Below are 22,875 nucleotides of genomic sequence, written 5' to 3'. Positions count from 1 at the left end.
GGCAAGAGCCCTTCGCCCCCCCCCCCCCGTTTCCCTCTTTTCTTCTTATTATTCTTTCTTTCCTTTTATCTTCTCTTTCCCTTTCCCTTTTTTCCTTCTCTCTGTCTCCCCCAGCTAGGGCTGGTTTTGTTTACGAAGCGCCCGTCAGGAGAGTACACGATAGAGTACACGATAGAGTACACGATAAAATTGACGATATCGTGAACTTTATATCGTGAACTTTTCACGATAAAATTCACGATATCGTCAATTTCATCGTGAAAAGTTCACGATAAAGTTCACGATATCGTCAATTTCGTGAATTTCTTCGTGAAAAATATGCGATAAAATTGACGATATCGTGAATTTTATCGCATATTTTTCACGATTTGGTCTATTCGCGATGTCCCTTCAGGGCCACCATACACACCACATCGCCGATCTACTACACTAAAATATCCTTCTGTCTTTTTTTCCTCCTTCTTTCTTTTGTTTGCTGATAGTGTAACAAGATCACCCTTTAAAAACACCCGCACGGAGTTTTGCAGTTTGCACGATATACTATCTGACGTCCCTATACAATATTCTAAATTGTAGGTGTCGGGTTATATTTGCTGACAATCACAAGGGAAAAAATATAATATTATTTATATGTACACATGTATTAAATATGTATGTTAAAGCTCTAAAATGAAGAAATTTGTCGACATAAAATTTCGTTCGGGGGTTCTACATCAATCATCCCCCAACCCCCTTCAAGCGACCCCTTGTTTAAAGAGGTGTCGTGGTCCAGTAAATAATTATCTGGACTTTGAACCACAAAGTGGTAGGTTCGAATCCCTATCGCAGTACTTTGGCAAGATATTAATCTACAGTTGCCACACTCCACCCAGGTGAGGTAAACGGGTACCTTCCAGGATTTAAATACTTAAAATGCTCAAGTGCTGTAAAGGCAGTCGTGCTAAAGCCATGATAATGGAGCGCCAGGAGTGGCAATGTGCAAACACTAGCGCCATACAAGACTTTATTACTATTATTATTATTATTATTATTATGATTATTTCTATTACTATCATTACAGGATGGTGGTTCATATTATTTTCATTCGAAGAGGGAAAGATAGAGGAATGGCATGACCCAGTGGAGGTCGATAAAGAGGACATATGAACTTTGGTACATAGGCTGACCAACATGTGGAGAAAAAAGGTTGGTAGTCTCCCCCCCCCCCCCCCCCCCCTCCCTAAACAAAAACACAGCACAAACACAATGGCCCGAATTCACAAAGCAAGGTTTGAGCTCAAACCTCCTTTTGTTTCGCCAAACCTCCTTTTGTTCTTTACAAACCAGGTTTGTAAAAAACGCGTAAAACGCGTCATATGACGTACGAAAACCAAGGTTTGTCGACAAACCTCCTTTGTGAATTCGAGCCACCAACAACAGCCAAGCCCCCACGGGGAATCATGAACTTTCGCGGATTCCAGCTATTCGCCAGACCCTACCGGGCCATTCCATTTCTCATGTAGGGATCATGTTGGTCATAGACTGATCCTAAAACATAGAGTCATCTGGTATCTGGAGCTCGGCATCTTCTCTCTCTCTCTCTCTCTCTCTCCATCAGTCTCTGTCTCTGTCTCTGTCTCTCTCTCTCTCTACCCTTCTCTTTCCATCTCTCTCTCTCTCTCCATCAGTCCCTCTCTCTCCTTCTCTTCCTCTCTCTCTCTCTATCCATCTCCCTCTCTCTTTCACATAAGACCCATTCCTCTCTCAAATAAACAGCACAGTTCATCAGTTCCATTCAGTTCAGCTCAGTCACTTTGAACAAACAACTCGATAACACAAAATTTTGTTAGAATAAATTTGCGTTAAAGTTATAATAATTTGTGTTTAAGTAAACAATATTGTACAAGTGTTTTCGTAGGTGAAGTACCGAAACCAGAAGTTATACCTTACACCTAATTAGGAGGTTACAAGTTAAGAAACCTGAAAGGAAAAGATAATGGTCTCACCGCCACTGCGAAGGCAAGGTAGGGCTCGCAGAGGTTTTGAGGGATATAACAGTTATGAAAAAAAGAATCTGAAACCCTTTCTTGTTTTCATATTATAAACTTTTATTTTCTTACTTCAGGGGACCAGCTTCGATTATCAAATCATTTTTCTTTAATATAAAATTACTGTGGGGTCGCCCTTCCCCCTCACATGACAATCCATAGTCCGCCCCAACTATGTCGATATGCGTCTTTCCCAAATTGTCTGCTTTTATTGAAAACGCCTTGATATGAGAGTGGGCTTCCCCTTCAAAATTAGTTTCTAAACATGTTCTGATGACGTTAACAATTTGGAATACATAAATAAAACGGCGGTACAAAATTGTTCGCATAGACTTCCTCATTTCACCTTTACAGAATGATGTGAAAAGTCTAAGCTTTATACACTTTTCTATTCAATTCTTTTCAAAAAAAATTGACAATCGTCTCATAACAGAATGTAGGGGCCATGGGTTCAAGGATAAGACCTAAGCTAATATTGACACATTGATAGGTCCCTGGATGTGATACAGTTGTTGCCCATTACGTTGGAATAATTTGTTCATGTCTCTGTTTTTTTGGCCAAATATGGCTGGTGATCTGTCTCTATAACATCCCCCCCCCAAAAAAAAGGAAAACAACTAATAAAGTATCGTGGAGTGCCAAATTTATGACGTTGATAGTCTAGCTGGTTCCAACGAAGCTCAGAGAGACCTGTGAATTGTATGCTCCCACGAATGTAGCTGTTACTTTTACATATATAATATGGACAATTACACTCACATTCAAAGGGTAATGCAAAAATGATTGTAATAGGACTGGTTTATTGATTAAAATACATCTTAAATTGCAGCCACAGAGCAGAAACAAATTGCCATTCCAAAAGATGAAAATGAATTTTTCGAAAATTTCCACTATCCCTATAATCTCTCTTGTTCTCTATTCTCTCTATCTCTCTCTCACACTCTCTTTCCCCCACTCTCTCTTCCTCTCTCTCTCTCTCTCTCTCTCTCCCTCTTCTTTCTCATCCAGATGTCGGGGTTGTTTTCGCCAATACGTTTGCGGGGAAATGATCCCTTACATGTTGGGTGAAAATGTTGCAATAGTTCCCGTCATATATGGAAAGAAAACCTCTCTCGATGACGATGATTATGTAGTTGGCGCCATATACTTTTATGATGATTGTAGAATTGCATTAGTTGAGTGGTACTTAGCTTCTGTGTTGCCTGCACATACATCGCCAAATAGGCCTAGTACTTGTTTCAATTGGTGTGTTTAATACGTACGATATTGAAGAATAGATTTCCTAACAAAAGTTGCTTAAATTGACAGATTAGATTCATTTCTTTATTCAGCTAAACTAGAATACAATATACAAAGTTGACCATTTACCTGGTAGGATCCATGATTAAACTAAGGAGTTAATTTATAACTCCTTGTTTTATAATCTTAGCACACTACCATATCACCATCTAACATGGTTACAGAGACACGTAAATGTCGTGGTGAGTTTTTTATACCAGTGCATTACAGCTCATGTTTAGTTATGACTATAGAATTCTTAGGTATAGGCAGAAAGAAGTAGCATTATATAATTGCCTGATTGTTTTACGCCTCTTATTACAATCACCAAATGGTAACTAATTGGCTTTTAAGTAATCTTGGCTGCATATGAATCGATAAGTCACTGAACAAATCAGAATAGATACTGCATTGTATAAATGCAGAGCTTATTAAAAATAATAAGTTCCGCCATAGACATCGACAGGAGTTATGGTCAAACAAAGTTGCATTTTCAACCACACTATTATTACAACTCACTTACTAGTACATCTATTACTACATTTATTACAACTACTTCTTTATGACACATGAATCGTATAATTTCAACATGGCTTTCACATAGCCAAGATACCTAACCAAACCGCTCCTTCAGTTTGCCTTGCCAACCAGGTGAAGAAAGTAAAATGATGTGCTTACATAATCCTTACAATATCCTGTGGCTACTTTTTAGAAAGTAATATAATTTCAAAATTTGTTAATAACCCAAAGAATTATTCGACACCACATTTCGCCTCTGCAAGAAACTTAAAAATACAAGACTACACTTTGATTAAACTGATAATTGAACTGAACTAAGTCAAACATTTTTCAGTTGTGTGATTAATGTTTTAATGTGAAAATGATTCTTCTCTAAATCTCGAGGATTTTAGGGCTGCAAAGCTTGGGCAAAAGGCTTTGGTGTTCGTTTGTCTGTCTGTCTGTCTGTTTCCAAGGAAGTGTCAAATTAGTTTCGGATGAACTGGAGTGGCTTTGAAGACTAGCTCCTGGCCAGCCTATAATGATTGATTCTTGCTCATACATTGTAGACAAATAATCTTTAAGAACTAATGCTTCCTCCAGTCAAGACGTTCCCTTGGTTTTTTACTCACTCGCATGAAAAGATTCTGGGAGAAATACCTAGGCTTTCTCGATACAATATTGATTGCTTTATAAAGTGTCATGTATAATTCCTTTACTACATACGACGCAAATCTGTACAGTTTTCTGGTTATACATGTACACGTATATGAAAACAATCGTACTACTGCAAAATCCCCAATAGCGCCATCTCAGTTAAGTTGCAGCAGTATTATGAGCCCGTAACTCGCTGCTTCCCTAGCTACACTGTTTTCGCATCGAGCCATGTATCTGCGAATTAGAAATTAGGTATTGGGTTTCGCACTGTTGGCAAGTTGATCATGAGATGACGCTGTGCAATGAACAGTACCAGAGCCATCTATATACAAAGCTTAGCCAACTTGGTTTCCCTGGGTCACAACATGGCGTATATTCTTTTGTTTTGTGCTTGCCCAATAAAGCAGTAGTCGCCATATTGTGTACAATTCGAACCGGGTTGGCCAAACTCTGTGTTTAGATGGCTCTGAACAGTATGCTAGGGCAGAAAGTTCATCACTTCAGTCAAGTTCAGTGTCGCTTTAAGACGATCTTCCCTTGTATATAGAATAACCAATAATGTCAAGAACTTCACAGAGGGTTAGAATACTCCCTCCTATCCACATACCAAGAGATCCACCGATGTCACCTAATTAGGGTCAGGTAAGGGATGGAAAGGGGGGCAAACAAAGATTTGGTAATCAAGCAAAACTAAAAGTGGAACAATTCAAACAAAGTTTGAAGGCATAACTGACCTGATAGCATACGCAACCACTGAACTCAGACTGAAAGTCGCTGCTCACGGTAACTTCCAAATCTTTTAACTCAAAACTTTACTCGATTAGGAATGACATCTAAAATGCTTTGTATCTGATGGAGGGTTTAAAAAGCTTTAAAAAAAGTGAGACAGCGACCCTTATTCCAGAGGTAACAGTAAAACACTATTTTTCATGGATGTATGTACTTGCCCCTTACTCAGGAAGCAACGTTTGAGAAGTTTGTGTATAATTCATGCAGTCCTGAGTGAAATGAATATGTCCTTAATATATTATATCAAATGAAATTCAATATAATAGTGCAATTGATGCATTGATTACAGTATTTTCATTGTGAAATATACGTTTTGATTTAACCTATATCAACTTTAAAGGGAACCAAAATCTTCATACTCAGTTACTTTTATTGTCAAGTTTAAGATATTTGAATAAAAATCAGTGAAAAATTGAACAAAATCGGGCAAGGGATAAGGAAGGTTAAAGCTTTTTGAAATGACTAGTCACTAAGAGGGCGATATTCAACTTGATGACATCATTTGTGGACAACTCTCCATGCCTTTTGTACATCAAATTTCACAATTCTTTCGTTTTCTTCGTATTTATTTGTGTTCTTGGTCCGACTTCATAACATGTGAAGTAGAATATCATTATGCATTCTATACCTTGCTTTTAGGGGAGTAGATTATCTCAATCACAAGAAAGAAGGAAAAGCATGAAATTTGATGTACAAAAGGCATGGAGAGTTGTCCACAAATGATGTCATCAAATTGAATATCGCCCTATAGTGACTACTAACTAGTCATTTCAAAATGCTTTAACTTCCTTATTTCTTGCCCGATTTTGTTCAAATTTTCAATGATTTTATTCAAATATCTTAAACTTTACAATAAAAGTAACTTAGTATGAAGGTTTTGGTTCCCTTTAATAACAGAATTTATTATAAAAATAATAATAAACAAATCAAACAACCTGATTATATCTTTAAAAGCTATTTTAAGCTAACTGTTACAGACTTACAAAGAAGACTATAGAACCCATAAGCTTCTTGTTGAGTGTTTGTTTGCCGACTCAGTTCATTAAAGAATATGTTGATGAGACACATACTGTTGCTGTAATAAAGAATAGATGTAATACAAAACGGAAAATTTGTATTCGTAATAATAATAACAAATGGCTTTAGTATAGTGCATATTACTTTTCAGGCCCATGCCATATGTAGGATAAGGAAGAGGTAGAATTAGGCTATAATTTAACAAGATACCATTCAAATGAGATACCGACTAAATTTAAATTCAAGGAAAACTGCTGGTGAACGGATGAGTCTTCAGTCTCATTCAGTCTGTATTTGAATTGATCAACTGTGACTGCCTCACTACAATACCAGGTACTCCGTTCCATAATTCAGCTGCTGCTACCTAGAATGAGCGAGTTCCATATAAGTAAAACATATGGGCCCGGATTCACAAAGGAGGTTTGTCGACAAACCTAGTGCGTCATATGACGCGTTTTGACGCGTTTCAAAGCAAGGCTGAGACATACCTTGGTTTGAAACGCGTCAAAATGCGGCATTATGACGCACATTAACCTAGGTTTGTCGATAAACGTCCTTTGTGAATTCGGGCCATAGGGTGGTATTCTCTTAAGTTAAGCCGGGACTAAGTCCAGACCAAACAAGAATTTTAGTTCGCACTTCTATGGAATGCTAGGTTTCATCTTCCTCCTTCAATATTCATGACAAAGATAATCTACCAAGGACTTTGTTGAAATTTAGTGTATACTCATATTATCTTTTTCTTCCTATTTCAGTGCAAAATTAATTTTTTGGACACTTTTCATTGAAGGATTAAAATAATCTGTTCAGGGTAAATTAGTTCACAACAGGCACATCATAAAAGTGTGAACTAACTAAGCACGCGCTAACTTAGTACGCGCTACCGGAAAACCACCCATAATGTTTAAGGAACATATATGGGAAGGGTTCGTAGTAGGTCAATGCTCTGAGCGTAGATTTCTGGTTGGGGGGGGGGTATACTTTCTAATGCTCGATTTCCGGAAGAGGCCGAGTTTCGTAAATAAATGTTTTTTTCTAGTAGTCATTAGTCTGCCAGTTGGGGTAAAAGGATAACATGCTACGTTTGAATAGAAGAATACATTTCAAAACAGGATTAAAGGCCTATATATTTGTTATCAAACTATTAATGGATCTCCTTCCTATAGGACTTCATTGTTTGGATAAACATTAAGAATAAAGATAAAAAATTAAAATATTAATAATAATAATTATACCAATAATTATAACAAAAATAAATAATAGTAACACTAATAAAAGTAACAATAATAATAATAACAATAATAATAATAATAATAATTATACTAATAGTAGCAGTAGTAGTAGTAGCAGTTATGGGCTTCATGACAGTTAACTTAAGGTCCTCGAGAGAAGAAAAGTGTGAATAAATTAGATAAAACACATTTTCCTGAATCTTCAAAATATATGTTAAAACTTCGGTCCAGTAATCCTTTCATCAACTAGGACGTCTGGAATAGACCATTTTCGTAATGTAAATTAATGCAAACGTCTATGTGAAGTGCCTCGATAGGATTTATTTCATTCACCTTTTACGAATAACTGCATTTCAATAGTCAACATGCGAACTGCTTACTTTAGTTGGTGCCAGGTAGGACAAACAATATGGCTTGCCCTACCTGACAACACGTAGTATATGAATTTTGTATTCTGACTATTGAAATTCAATTATACATTGCAGGTGAATAAAATATTTATACCAAGGAGTTACTACACTGAGGCGCTTCACAGAGACGTACATGCATTAAATTACGAAAATGGTCTATTGGATATGTCCTAAACAAAAATGTAAGGTATCCCATTTGGATTCCACTATAGAGCTTCTCTTTTGCTTGTTACACTTGTGTGTTTCACACGGGGTTTCACAGACGGACAATCGGTCCAATAAGTACTGACTCTGGTCTCAAACTGCACTTACAAGCAGTTGCAATCCTTACCTGAAATAGGCAGCAGTAAGAGATATATTCCGCCGTTCAGTCAGTGTTTCTGCAAGAAATTTACTGTAAAAGTCTGACGGAAACTTGGCTTGTGATACCGTGGTGGCATACGTAACAACGTCACATGGCCGGGGGCATGGGCAAGCAGCAGTGGCCTTCGAATTGAAGTCCTCTAGCACAGAAACAATAATAGGTTTTGGAGAAAGAATGAGCTGTGAATAGAATATGGTTTGTTTCAGATCATTACGTCATCAATGCTCATTTAGATGATCTTCATTTGTTCTGTCCTCTGAACCACGACAGTGGAATGATCCTGATCCTGATCCTTCATTGGGTGCCTTTGATCTCAAAAGTGTTCTTTAAACCATCTTTGTTTTTTGTCTTCTTTGGAATGCTCTCAAAATTCTTCTTACATTATTGATTGTTATGCCTATAATAACACTCATAATATGCAAATTTGTTTGAACACTTCAAAGTACTGTGAACTTACATGTAAAAGGGCTTTACAAAATAATGATCGTGTTTAAAATGAATTGTATTTATATTTATGGATATGCTTAACATCTTCTTCTTTTTTTTCTTAATCTCCTCTTCGTTTGGGTCTGTTTTTTTTTCTCGTATAAAAACATATACATACATACATAATTTTTATGAACATAAACAATTATGATAGTTACTTGAACAATAGCATGGATTGATCACTCTATTCAGAGATTCAGAGCCATTGAATGGGTGAGGGGTGGTCATTTCATCACATCATCATATTTCCCGGGGAATTTGCATCCGGGGTTTTATTTTAAAAAATTGCCGCCATCACCTCTCCAGCATAGGCATGCAGAATTCGGTTTATAAAAGAATGGTCCATTTACTATAATTTTACAATAACATTTGTATAGTATAAGGGTATTCAAGTAAAGCTTCGTGGCTGAATCGCAAATTTATTGGAACTTGTAAGATATCCGTTACTATATTTTCTGCAATTTTCAGCACTTCAGCTTATTGAGCAACCTGTTCATATGATGATAGCCTTTAAAAAAAATCACTATTGCAACTCGGTGGGAGGAGGGAAGTTGAACACGCCGGTATGTACTTACCCATTGCGTTATTCATGCACACTATCTCCAGTGGATTGCATTCTCTATCAGGACCTGGGTAATATTCAAATAAATTACGGCTGTTATTTCTATGCATGCTAATGCCATACGTTGTCTCCATGAACCAAGCGATATACCGCATATATAATATAAAGCTAATTTCAATATCAAGCATTCTGAATTCCATCGTCAATACAGTAAATGATATGATAACGTTAGAACATTCTATTCAGATTCAGATCATACATGTTACGATTTTCGTACCATTTCCAATACTGTTAGACATAACTGCCATTTCTTAACAACTTCATTACTTAAAATACATCATAATCCTTTGCTTATTTGTTTGCTTGTATTCCTAAACGAATTTCAACATAAATCAAACTATCTATATACCAATAAAATAAACTAATAGAGCGTAGGAGGTTTCGATTATCATACCATCCTTCCAGACTACTCTCTCACAGACTCACTGGTGATGTCCACATTAATGGAAATCATCATAATGGATTCCATGTCCAAAGCAGTTGAATCCATTCTCAAAGAGTTCATTCAACTAATTCTTACTGGAAGGATTCAGCTCTAAAGGTATTGATCCCTGACATGCCGTCTAAAACTAGTGGATGTCATCACGATATGTACCATTTAGGGTTATATATAGATGTCCTGTTAATGTACCATGTAAGGTTTTACATAATTATATATTCTTTTTTTTTTAAACTAAATTTTCGGTCAGAACCCCCCCCCCCTCCCCCCCCCCACACACAGAATCCTGGATCCTCCATTGCTATGGAGCGCAGTATCTATAGTCTCAAAGTTAAGGCCCTCTCATATGCGTTATACGATTAAGAAAGTTGGTACCTACGAACTAAGAACCAATGGGGCAATCTTTCAACAATCTTGTCATATATGAATGATGGTTGCCATGACATAAAAAATGATTTAGATAATACAAGTAATGAACTAGAAAAGGAAATAAGACATAATATCTCACCAGCCATATAGGGAGCTCGGCAATTACATGCAGCGACCAAGAAGTCGGTTTTGCATTCTAATTGGCACAGACTAACCTTGTAACCATCATGATACTTCAGCTTTTTCGTACCACATTTCCCGTGTGGAGGTGGTATGTTATGTGTCTACAAATAAAAATTCACATAATTCATTATTTTTTGCCCTCTGCACACGACATACCCATTCATGATTTCAATAGGTATTTCAATGAGTAGGACCATTGAAATTGTCAAGAACAAAATAAAAACTGCCCGAAATAAAACCATGTCAGAGGAATTTTTTCTCCATCAGGCAAGGCAATAAAACCTCAGATTAATCGTTTTAAGAATAGCTCTGAAATTCGACTCTTGAACAATGAAATTCGCGATAATAGTAATTTATCAAAATGGTAGAAGGATTGTCGTCGCCATTTCATAATAATCCAGGATAATAATACACATTATGTTCGGGCATTGATATTAATATGATACATCAATGAGGGCGTTATTATCGATGGTCCTCCCTCGATTATTACCTTCGAAAACGTCCAATATCTGACGGATTGTTCCAAAGGTACAGCTGGTGTGGATAATTATTGCCGCCCCCACTCATGTATTTTATTCATAAATTGAACACTATAGCAAAGACTCTCGATAAAGAGCTACCTAAGGAAATTTCCCTAGCTTTGTCCATCACGTCTTGCTATGTGCAAACATGAAAATAGTGTATTTATTACACGATCCGAACATGAATTCTATGGGGCATACAATACGTTATATATTGAGTCTTTCCAATCGTGCTGTAGATATCCTAATTAATTTATCAAGGAGTACTGTAGATACCTCATGGACTGTGACACCAACACGAGTCTTAGTTCCAGGTCCAACAGCGATCCCATAGTCATTGACTTGGGGGGTACTTGTTTTACTGTCGAATGCCTGGAGCTGAAATCCTGCTGAGATTCTTGAAGGGAGACTATCCTGATGATAATAGTTCCACTGCTCAACATCTAAAATCACTTCTAGACCGTGGGTTGCTCCTGTTCCATGTCATTCATAATTATAGGAAATAATACAAATGTGATTGCAGTTTCGAAGATACGTTGAATTTTTTTGGGGAGAAAAACTAAAAAGTCTTAGTATCAGATCAGAAAGCAAAAAAATTATATCTAGTGATGGATTTTCTTATCTTTAAATGTATATTTTCCCTACATTCTTTTTCGCAATTTTAAAACATTGGCCTTGATATGCTGATTCTTCCTAGCTATCCTAAATGTATCAACTGTAGAATTAATCTAATATTGTAATGCATATTTCGTTAATAATTGGGCTTACTTCGAATCATCGGGTCATCGCGTCGGGTCCGGTCATCGCGTTACCCGACCTCTTGTAAAAACATGCCCCTTTATTCACGAATCGTCAGGGGTTATGTGTGTAAAATAAACCCTCTTATCTACAAAATGGTCTGGTCCAATTTACCAGACACTTTGTGAAAACCCTGTGTACGGCAAATCTACAAAAAGTCGCGTTATCTTCCGCTTTTGTTTCACAAAAGGTTGTGTAACGCTACCTACCGAACGGACGCGATGACCCGATGATTCGAACTTCGCCAAAAATTCGATGGTCATGTTTATCAGTTTATGAAACTCGCATAACATTTGTTCTATTAGTGGTTGTTTTTCGTTTCTTTCTAAAAAGTTCTTCAAGATATTGAAAGACATACTAAGATTCTGCTTTGATCAGCAGTGTGCTCTTAGAGTAACACATGTAAAAGCATACTGTCGTAGGTGACGTAACATATTCATCAACAACAAAAAGTCAGTTTTCCGGAGTGAAGGCTCAATGGCATTATATTGAGGTAAAACAGTGTTGCCCATAAAGTTGGAATAAATTTTCCGTACCTCTTTTCATGAGAAGATTATTATAATACGATTTATTCTTGATTTATAAGAAATGTATAAGAAATCACATCTTCTACTTTACTTATCAAATGAAGATTGATCGTTTGATAAAATGTTCTTGTAACTATGGTATCATTTAAAGAGGTAAGAAAATGTATTCCAAATGTATGGCAACAGTGTAGGCCTATACTACCAAATGTCAGGACAATAGTATACGCATCCACCTTACAAAAGAGAAGGGTACGTGACAGGAATTAATTCCTTGAAATGCTGGAGTGCTGTAATGGCAGCTAGGCTAAAGCCAGGGTAATAATTAATGCTATAGAAATGCCTATAATTATTTTTAATTAAGGGATATCATTTACCTGGGCTTCGTACTTGTAACCGATGAGTACCGTCGAGGTTAAAGGTAAAACACACCCCGAACTCGAAGAGAGCGAGAGAGAAATTATCAACTGTAAGTTTTTCATTGCCGAAGGTTGCACTGAAAAGAGACAATACGTGTAAAGTGAATTTACCCAACAAGAAGTGAGGTTTATGTTCATGGTCTAGAGAACTCATAACACTTTCTAAGATTTACAAACAGGAAAATGACAAAAGGGGGCCAAAAAAAGAGGAAAATAAAATGTTGTGTTTAAACCAATTCCTTTGAAAAGATATTATTAATAACTGAAAAGCCATCATTACGTTATATATTAATTGCTCTAATGAACGCTACCATAAAGTATAAGTAGACCTAGACTAAAAAAACTTTAAAAAACATGCAATGTAGACCTATGTTCTTAATTTGTAATCAAGTCAAATTTCCTATTGCATTTCAATTCCTAGATAATTATGTAAAGCATCTTCATATTGCATAGTGCTCAAAGGTTTTAATGTGCTTTTGCTCAGAATCTGTTGATGACACATTAGGCGGTGTCACACAGAGGCCAAAAATCCGGATTTTAGTTATCCAGATTTTAGTCATCCTCTTAATTGCTATCTGTCATCAATTATCCCATTAAAAATCCTCTAACGAAGCAAGAAAATTCTCCCTTGAAAGGAGTTTTCAAGGGATTTTTTTAAAGAGATTTTTCTGTGAGACACCGCCAGCCCTATAATGATACAAAATGCACTTTACTAAACGATAGTGTCGAGTTGATGGGCAGCGTTGAGTCTCAGTTCTGTGAGATTGGTGTACTTCAGGTTTCCATCATAAAATGTGGCATCGATATCCTGATGTCTACGTGATGTTCGATTAGTGAGATGCTTTAGGAGTATAGCAAACTCTGCTTCGTTATCTTCTATGTAGGATTTCCTGTTTGATAAAAGATTACCGTTTACATATTATCTGTATTAATAATGAACATGCAAAGCATGATAACATATTATAGCTCAGCTGAAGGTATTAAATTCAGTGCCTCTATTAATTGATATTAATTGATAATAATAATAACGTTTTATTTACCCAGGGTAGCCACTTTAGTTATGAAACTGCTCTTCCAGCGGGAACTGCATAACATAAAATGGTTCTGCGTCGGTGCATAAAATGAATAGGACACAAGGTAGATAAATAAAAACACCGGAGAAGTGAATATTCCACTGACGTTTCGGGCATAGCCCTTTATCGAAGTGATTCAAGCATGAACAACAATATACAAAATCAAAAATATATAGGCGACGCTTGGTAGTCAAGATGCAAAGGCGCGTGAGAGTACGCGAAAGAAGAGAAAAAGAGATAGAGAAACGTCACAAAGCTCAAAAGTTGGACCATTGTGACGTGAGAAAATAGGAGAAAATTAGAAATATAGGGAGCGTTAGAAGAGCGTATCTCCAGGGGAGATACGCGGAAAGCAAAAGAAAAGGAAAAGAAGAGGCGCACAGAAAGAAAAATAAGCAATTGAAAAAGCATTATGACGTAATAAAGATATTAAAGTTCAACAAAGTTCAGTGTGAGTTAGGGAAAGATCTGAAAGTGGCGTTCATCCCGTCCGGGTGGAGAGTGCCAAGTTTGAAGATTATCCTCTCCTCCATCAGCTTCCTTTCTTTCTCATCTCGGCAAGATTTCAGCACACATACTTGAAGGTCATCAGCATTATGATCTCCGATGTTGAAGTGGTGAGCTACAGGTAGTCCGGCTGTCTTCAGGCGTATGGAACGCAGATGCTCCGTGATTCTATCGGCTAGGCGTCTCTTTGTCTCCCCGATGTACACCATGGAACAGCGGGTACATGTCAATCCGTAAATGACATTAGTGGTGGTACATGTGAATTCTCCTCTGATATGCCAAGTTCCTCTGGGGCCCACCACATCATGGGATGAGACATGGGCGCAGGTCTTGCAACGAGGACGCTTACAACGAGTGGTACCAGGATTAGTGATGCTGTGGGGTATCTGACTGGGAAGTCTTGAGCAGACAAGTTCTTTTTTTATGTTCTTCCCCCTCCGGTACGCCGTGATGAATGGGTTGGCCCCAAATACACTAAGAGTCGTCTCGTCAGCCCGGAGGATGTTGATGTTTTCACGTACGGCCTTAGCAATTCGCTGAGATGTATGGTTGTACGTGAGTACAAGAGGGGTGCGGGAATTAGAATCCTTACCTCTCTTAGTCAGAGCGTCATGTTGTGTGATTCGGCTAGCCTTCATCATTCCCCCTTCGACGATCTTGTCGGGATAGCCTCTGTCAGAGAAGAAAGTTCTCATCTCCTTCGCTCTTGACTTGAAATTAGTGTCGTCGCTGCAAATTCGTCTTAGTTTTTTAAACGAATTTGTCTGCTCAAGACTTCCCAGTCAGATATCCCACAGCATCACTAATCCTGGTACCACTCGTTGTAAGCGTCCTCGTTGCAAGACCTGCGCCCATGTCTCATCCCATGATGTGGTGGGCCCCAGAGGAACTTGGCATATCAGAGGAGAATTCACATGTACCACCACTAATGTCATTTACGGATTGACATGTACCCGCTGTTCCATGGTGTACATCGGGGAGACAAAGAGACGCCTAGCCGATAGAATCACGGAGCATCTGCGTTCCATACGCCTGAAGACAGCCGGACTACCTGTAGCTCACCACTTCAACATCGGAGATCATAATGCTGATGACCTTCAAGTATGTGTGCTGAAATCTTGCCGAGATGAGAAAGAAAGGAAGCTGATGGAGGAGAGGATAATCTTCAAACTTGGCACTCTCCACGCGGACGGGATGAACGCCACTTTCAGATCTTTCCCTAACTCACACTGAACTTTGTTGAACTTTAATATCTTTATTACGTCATAATGCTTTTTCAATTGCTTATTTTTCTTTCTGTGCGCCTCTTCTTTTCCTTTTCTTTTGCTTTCCGCGTATCTCCCCTGGAGATACGCTCTTCTAACGCTCCCTATATTTCTAATTTTCTCCTATTTTCTCACGTCACAATGGTCCAACTTTTGAGCTTTGTGACGTTTCTCTATCTCTTTTTCTCTTCTTTCGCGTACTCTCACGCGCCTTTGCATCTTGACTACCAAGCGTCGCCTATATATTTTTGATTTTGTTGTTCATGCTTGAATCACTTCGATAAAGGGCTATGCCCGAAACGTCAGTGGAATATTCACTTCTCCGGTGTTTTTATTTATTTATCTACCTTGTGTCCTATATATATATATATATATATATGTAATGTAATGTAACATAATATAATATGCTATGATTACTACCCTTCTCCAATCTTTGTCTTTGGTATGACTCGGCCGGGGTTCGAACCCACGACCTCCCGTTCATGAGACGGGCGCTCTAACCACCGAGCCACCAGCACACCGGCTATTGGGTACTATTACAACGGTTCCAAACGCATCATAAGTAGAAGGATAAATAATTTTTTATTAGGCCTTTACACAAGCAATAAGCCCCAGCGCTCAACAATAATACGAGTATGTATTCACTGTTGTTGTACCATTAGCTAAAGGCTTCAGAATATTTCATACATCCCATAACGTGTTCAGCTCCATGACTATAGGAGATAAATCTATTACCAGGTGATTAGTAGTCCTGTGCAATATCCATTAGAATCTAGACTAAAGTCCACTCTTCTCTTGCACATTCTGTACATAATTCATATAGAAACGTCGCATCGGATGATTATCCATTCAGTATGTATTAAGACCCCTGTCCAATCCCTCTTGAACATGTGAATAATATCGTAAAAGATGACGATGTATTACGTAGAACTAGTAGATCATGAACGTTTGGTGTTTCTGTGAGTTATCCCCCCGAACCACCAAATGCTTCATCTTTGGTGATGGATTTGTATGTCTCTTCATGAAATTCTAACCAATTTTGGTCCGTTTACATAAAGAAAAGCTACCTGTAAGCATTGTAGTTGCAGAGAACGACTGATGGAAAGTCTAGCAGATCAACATACTCCACATCCAAAAGGGTGTTAACAGGTTTCATTGCATACCTGACGCATTGGTTTCCTGTTTGATATACCATCGCAGATAGGCATATCAGGAGAAGGATGCCCCAGACACATCTGTAAGATAAACAAAATGTTATCTGACCTCCTTTTGTATCACGTCTGAGAAAGACTAAAAAGTACTCAGAGACGCAGAACATTTAGATGGATGAAAAGTTATATTTGCCTCGTTCAAGTTATTTGGAAAATGGTAATGGTAGATATTGCCTTTTGCATTATCGACGACATTTTCAGACAGGAAAAACCAGGTCAACAGATACTATGGTTTTTTTTAAAGGTAAAGACTACTTTTGGAAACGCCCTCCTCTCAAAAAATGAAATGGAAGCTATTATTACCAATCATGTGAAAGAATGTGTTTTGACTGATACGTGATTATAAAAAAATTGCCGAGAAACCGCCTACTAATTGATATTTTTGGTAAATTATTATATCTATTTGGACCTGATAGATATAAGGCACGTGTCGCGTAGTCCCATATACATCTTTCTGTGTTCAGTGCTTGTAACTTTACCAAGACTGGTCCAAATTCCTTATCATGTTGATGATTCCAGAACCTTGCAGTACACACCAACACTTACATGTATATGCTAGATTATCAACCTTTTCTGAACGATTCCACAACGTTTCTTTCACAATGCAACCGCATGACCATAACTGGTCTACTTTTTATACATTCATTCATTTCTTCATCATTCGCCATAACATACGAATATAAGAATATACATGTAACAATATAATACATATATGTAAGAATTATATGGCACGTACAAAGCACGTAAACAATGAAGATACACAGAAAAGATTAAAGATCAACATCAAATAGATATCAAACATCTATTTATTATTAATTTCATTTTTAAATCGTTTCATTGATAGAGTTTTAGTTTGGATTCTTCCGATGGAAAAGACAGTTTCCATTTATTAATTGATGGGTACATGCTTTACCAGTATTACAGGATACCATGAGCACCTAGTTCCGTGTAAATCACATCACACTTTTAATGTGAGAACAATGCCTATAACTATTTGAAGACTGTTTAGGGGGAAATATATTTGTTTAAATTGTTACAAGGTCTAAATTAGTGCGACTTACCTCCTTATTTTCATTTCATCGCCATTGAATATAAACTTGATCCCTGCTACTCCTATGGCATGAGGAAACGATGAAGATAGCAGGTACCATCTGGACTTCTTGATCTCAGGTGGTTCCACTTGGTCAGCATTCTCAGTCAATGAAGCACCTGCCAAGCCAAAATCAACAGACTGCGCAACCGATGTGCCGATTTTTGGTGGAAACGATTTATCTAATCCTTCCGCCATTACCTCCGGCATTACCTTTGAAGATCAGGTTCATGTAAGTATGTCAATACTCTTTCTAGCTCTGGGCGCTTGCTCTTTACGTTTTGATATGTTTTCTATCAACCTGAATTTCCCAGTTTCACTTTTCGAAGGCTTTTCGATGCTCTTTCAGTTCATATACGGGAATAAAGAGGAAGAGTAACTCCTATGTAGATGCGTATTATCGGAAAAGAATTATGTGACACCTTCAAAATTATTTACCTATGTGACAGTTTCGATGTCGAAATCCAGACACCTCTCTCAGACGTGTACTGGTAGACTTAAGTTAGATGTCAGTAAATCTTGATGCGTATTTATTTCCTCAAAAGATGTCCCTACTATAGAAGATTAGATTGCTCTTTTCCAATCAGACTGTCTTGAGAGAATTTGTACCTGTGACATACGCGAAATGGCATGTTTCCGTAACTACTAGAAGTTGAAGTCCAAGTCGCTCTAACATATGATGAAAATCACCATCTCGCGAAGCTTATTATCTTTCCTCGACATACCAACACATCCAGAAGAATGTCTAATATAATAGATCGTACTTCTACGAGGCAAATATACGATCACTCGAAATGTACAAGCTAAACAAATAATATTCCATTCATAATCATTCGTTCGCCTTCCACAACACGTCGAAATGGATTTCATTTTACGTTGAAGTAATTGGTTTGGAAGGCCCACAATGTCTGTATTTATCTCCTTTGTTATACCGCGTAATTACATGATTGGATGCAAAAACCATGGATGTGTTTATATGGGATTCCACAAACTAATTCTAAACCCGTTCCGCGGTCTTTACAGTTCGACGTCCCCGGCTATCACCCAACTTACGGCGAATTGGTGTCAATAAATGTCCTGTACACTGTTATATAAAATGTTTCGATGGGGGAACTCTACATAAAATCACCACCACGAGGAACATGGTTATGATTTAACCTGATCATCGATTAGATTTATGCGTGTATGAAGACAGCCAAGTTTATTAAATAGAGTCAACAACCCCATCAGAGGCAATACATCATTGTAGTACCGCCAAATCAACTCCAACTCGACCATGTTTTAGTCTTTTGTTTGGGGGGGGGGGGGGATAATTGTTTAATTGTTCGGGCTCTTGACGGTCTCGTGTTGGGCTCGTTGGTGCGATTGAAGTATAAATTGTGATGTGTATGTATAAGTGTTTAATCATTGTACATATTAGAAAATATGTCATACAATACAAACAATACAATATAAACATATAGGCCTAATGAGTGTTAATAGTAAAGAAAACATACATTTTAAAAAAGGTACTGAGAGGACATGAGAAAATGACGTACAATTTCGTTTATACAATATATTTCTGAATCATATCATCAGTCTCGCAATTCTTACAACATAGGCCCTAACTTTTGTGTTCGGTCTGTTTTTTGTCTCGTGTATTACTCATTGGTGTGATTGGGGTATTAGGTGTCCAGAATAACGCAAGCCGTCAACATCAGTCTTTGGCAACAAGTCTCATGTACATGTAGATCTCAGGTAAGAGCTATTTATTTTTGTTATACGAAAATTAGAAAATTGCATTTAATCTTGTAAGTGTTTTCATTTAGTTACCCAGTGGAGCCTATAAAGTAATCATACTGTCGTCATAGCAAGAAGCACAACGGTTAAGTAATTAAATTGAATCCTGCTTTATTGATCCTAGTCAATGGAACATACAGGTAGTACATAAGCGTTACATGCAATGTGATGGATCGCTACTCTGTAATATACAGAACCAGTTTGATTCCATGCGCACTTAATCATCGAGAATACCGCCAGTCTAGCTTCGCATCGCCAGGGAGGTGATGGTTGAATTGAAAGGTTGTAGATCGTAAGCAGTGGGGTAGAGAGGATCCACTTACGAAGAGGGGTGGGCGCCTCGGTCAAACCGAAGCAACAAGTGAATCAGAGGGTTTTTTCAGGGTATCAATCCTTATAATGATAATGAAAATAATAACAATTACAATAATAACAATAATGATACGAATACTAATGATGACGATGATAAACAAAACAAATTAATAATAATGATAATGATAATAGTTATAATAATAATAATAATAACGATAATAATAATGATGATAATGATGATGATAATGATGATAACATTAAAAACAATGATAATAATACTAATAATGATAATAATAATAGCAATATAAGCTACATTTAAAAATCAAATTGGCTTGTGTAGAGAAGCGTGCATTTCAAGAAGAGGACTAGCACCATAACAACAGAAAATGTGAAACTCATTACACACAGTTCTATATTCCTTTTTCAATTGTGTGTCTTTTGCTTTTTTTTTTTTTTTGAATTACTTTCTAAATATTTATTTGTGCTGTTGTGCTTATAATGAGCAGCTCGTATAGGATACTTCGATAAGAGGGCATTGATATTAATGCAATTTAAGAGAATGAACAAAACAGAATTCTAAAGACAATGACTCTTATCACTGCAGCGATGTTCGTGACGGACAAGGAGATAATGACATGAGTTGACAATTTGTTTAAATTAAGAGTTTTCTGATTTCTTCATAGAAAATAACAGTCACCAGTGAATAAGTATTTATTGGTAATGGGACGGAAATTTGATAGGACACTGATTTTCAATGTTCAGTGTGGGTGGGTGTCAACGTATGGTTCACGTGGGTGTGCGCGGGTGTGCGTGTGTGTGTACATGTATTTGGGGTAGTGAATAAGACTATGGGAATGAGTCTTAGAAGTGAATACATACATTTTCAACAAAATTATTTTTGCATGTGTTTCATTAAAGAAAACCTTAGAAGACAAACAGGAGGTGAGGTACACTGGAAGAACTGCTAATAAGATACCAGGATTTATATTACAAGAAAACATAAGCATCGTTGCACCCCTCTTATATCTAGTTTTTGCTTATTAGTCATTGAGCATGTAAACTTTATATCTCATACATACATCTATATAGAGTTGTATGTTTTTATATAACTCAAAATCCGATTTAAAAATTCCACATAACGTTACGCTAAACAAAAGAATAAAAAAAAAGAAAAGGAAAGGACATAAATAAACACTCAGTCGAAGAGGTGTGTCTTAAGGTTCCTCGTTCAAGAGCAAACAGAAGTGGAAGTACGGACAAAAGACAAGAGGATGTTTCATTGACTGTCTGCTCATGAACTGTACCAGAAAACATTATCAAATTCACATTCATGCACATGGAAATGTCGTATGTTTGAAGATAAAGAATGTTGAAGCTATATTCAAATTCGAATGTAATCGGGTAATAAGTAAACATATTCATAAACCTTTGGTAACCGATAGATCAATCAAAGATGTTACAAAGAGTCACTAGTCAATATTGTATTATATGCTGAATGGGTAGGACTCGAGGGTTATAAATTAATATTTTTCAGTCTATTATGATGGGTACTTGCAATTTTCGAAGAGTCTTCGTTTAATTCGCCCACATAATTTGACCGCTTCGAGTCGGAATTGGCGGTTAGTGGCGTAACACAACAAAGCATTCCAAGCTGAATTAAGCAATGTCGTGAAACCCGAAAGCAACCGAATCTGTGACGGCTGCTGTAAGTATCCCCCAGATTCTAAGATACTTAAGATGTAGGGGATCCATGAGATACAGTAAGTAAAAGTGATCAACAGTGTTGTCCGAAGGCCTTTAAAGCTGTCGAGAGGGCGCTTTCCTTGACGGAATTTCCCTAAAGGATCGATTCTGGCCACTTGGTTGTGGATAGCATTAATTCTTTTCGATTGTTTGAAAGATATCAGCATAATATGAATGCTTGTAACCAATAACACCACAAACCCTGCGATTATAGGAAGAACAAAAAGAACCATAACACGAGGGCTGAAATACTTTGGGAGTGTCAAGATGTATAGTAACCCAAAGTTATACGTCACTGAAACAATGCAGATAATCGCCTGGCTGACCACAACCTTTCTTTTCGTGATCCATCGGAGGTACTGCAATGGCTTCACGATGAGCAGATAACGACACAAATTTATTGTTAGAAGGGTACCAAAGATCTGATACAAGATGGCCGATGAGGAGATGAGTCTTAATGATGACCATCTGTGACAGATGTCATGTACACAATTAGTGGTATCTTTTCTTATTAGATACTGAATAGAAAGGCCAGTAATGAAGAAAACCATGTCCTCTACTGCCAAAACCTGATACAGAATGGAGTCAATTTCATTGAACGCGTCGCTGTTTCTCATTAACAATATTATAAATGAATTGAGAATCAAGGAAAAGACCATAAAAATTCAGGTGGTATAAATAATGATATCCAAATTAAAAAGTGGAACCTGGTCGGGATCGAATCCAGCGGAAGAATTGCCCTCCATTGTACATGTATCTTCGTCTCTACGCCTTCCCTGAAATTATTAGTTTTCTTTAAAACGGGAAATTAATCTGCACTCGACAACTACTGTATGGCACAGAAGTATCTTCTGTCATCTAACAAGGATGTTTCTTTGATGGTGTTTAGCAAGCATACAATAGACGTCCCTTAATTTCAATCAGACAAGCAATGAACTCAACAGTTATCCAAGGAATATAATCCAGATATCACAGTAAATTTGCAGATTGACTATTTCGTTCTAGTTATTTAGGATTTGTGCTAAATGTTTCAAACAAACCGACATTCTATATATTTCTATGACTCTGCAAGCAGTGTTATCCAAAAACTAATGATCAGTCAACACTTTGAAAAACAATAATCTCACTAGTGAATTGTAAATAGGGCCTACAGTTATGACAACCCTTCTTGGCAATAATTAGATAATTTCCATCAGGTAATAGTCCGCGCGTATTAGCCTCATCAGTCTCGATAATAATTATCGGGTCCATTAGGGCCCCAC

General features: G+C 37.3%; 2 protein-coding genes across 2 annotated transcripts; both read right to left on the bottom strand.

Annotated features, from left to right (window-relative positions):
* Positions 1-4,897: 4,897 nt before the first annotated feature.
* Positions 4,898-12,787, bottom strand: LOC105439715 (acid-sensing ion channel 4-B-like). Its single transcript, XM_030996588.1, has 7 exons — positions 12,592-12,787; positions 11,169-11,365; positions 10,328-10,472; positions 9,334-9,387; positions 8,240-8,411; positions 6,233-6,324; positions 4,898-5,088 (listed from the first exon to the last, which is right to left on the bottom strand). The coding sequence occupies exons 1-7, from the start codon at positions 12,785-12,787 to the stop codon at positions 4,982-4,984; spliced, it is 963 nt and encodes a 320-aa protein (XP_030852448.1). The 3' UTR covers positions 4,898-4,981.
* Positions 12,788-13,138: 351 nt separating this feature from the next.
* Positions 13,139-18,489, bottom strand: LOC115928817 (acid-sensing ion channel 1B-like). The gene is made up of 3 exons (XM_030996772.1): positions 17,751-18,489; positions 16,546-16,713; positions 13,139-13,523 (listed from the first exon to the last, which is right to left on the bottom strand). The coding sequence occupies exons 1-3, from the start codon at positions 17,987-17,989 to the stop codon at positions 13,346-13,348; spliced, it is 585 nt and encodes a 194-aa protein (XP_030852632.1). The 5' UTR covers positions 17,990-18,489; the 3' UTR covers positions 13,139-13,345.
* Positions 18,490-22,875: the final 4,386 nt, after the last annotated feature.

The sequence above is a fragment of the Strongylocentrotus purpuratus genome, unplaced genomic scaffold, assembly GCF_000002235.5.
Source record: "Strongylocentrotus purpuratus isolate Spur 01 unplaced genomic scaffold, Spur_5.0 spur5_scaffold_3, whole genome shotgun sequence".
Classification (NCBI taxonomy): domain Eukaryota; kingdom Metazoa; phylum Echinodermata; class Echinoidea; order Camarodonta; family Strongylocentrotidae; genus Strongylocentrotus; species Strongylocentrotus purpuratus.
This window is presented reverse-complemented; position numbering and strand designations above follow the sequence as displayed.

Coding starts and splice junctions, on each gene's coding strand:
- LOC105439715 (XM_030996588.1), bottom strand. CDS start 12,787: ATGAGTTCTCTAGACCATGAACATAAACCTCACTTCTTGTTGGGTAAA. Junction 11,366..12,591: donor GTTACAAGTACGAAGCCCAG/GTAAATGATATC, acceptor GACATGGAACAG/GAGCAACCCACGGTCTAGAA. Junction 9,388..10,327: donor CCGAGCTCCCTATATGGCTG/GTGAGATATTAT, acceptor AATATTACCCAG/GTCCTGATAGAGAATGCAAT.
- LOC115928817 (XM_030996772.1), bottom strand. CDS start 17,989: ATGCCGGAGGTAATGGCGGAAGGATTAGATAAATCGTTTCCACCAAAA. Junction 16,714..17,750: donor GATGAAATGAAAATAAGGAG/GTAAGTCGCACT, acceptor TTTATCTTACAG/ATGTGTCTGGGGCATCCTTC. Junction 13,524..16,545: donor TGCAACTACAATGCTTACAG/GTAGCTTTTCTT, acceptor TTTATCAAACAG/GAAATCCTACATAGAAGATA.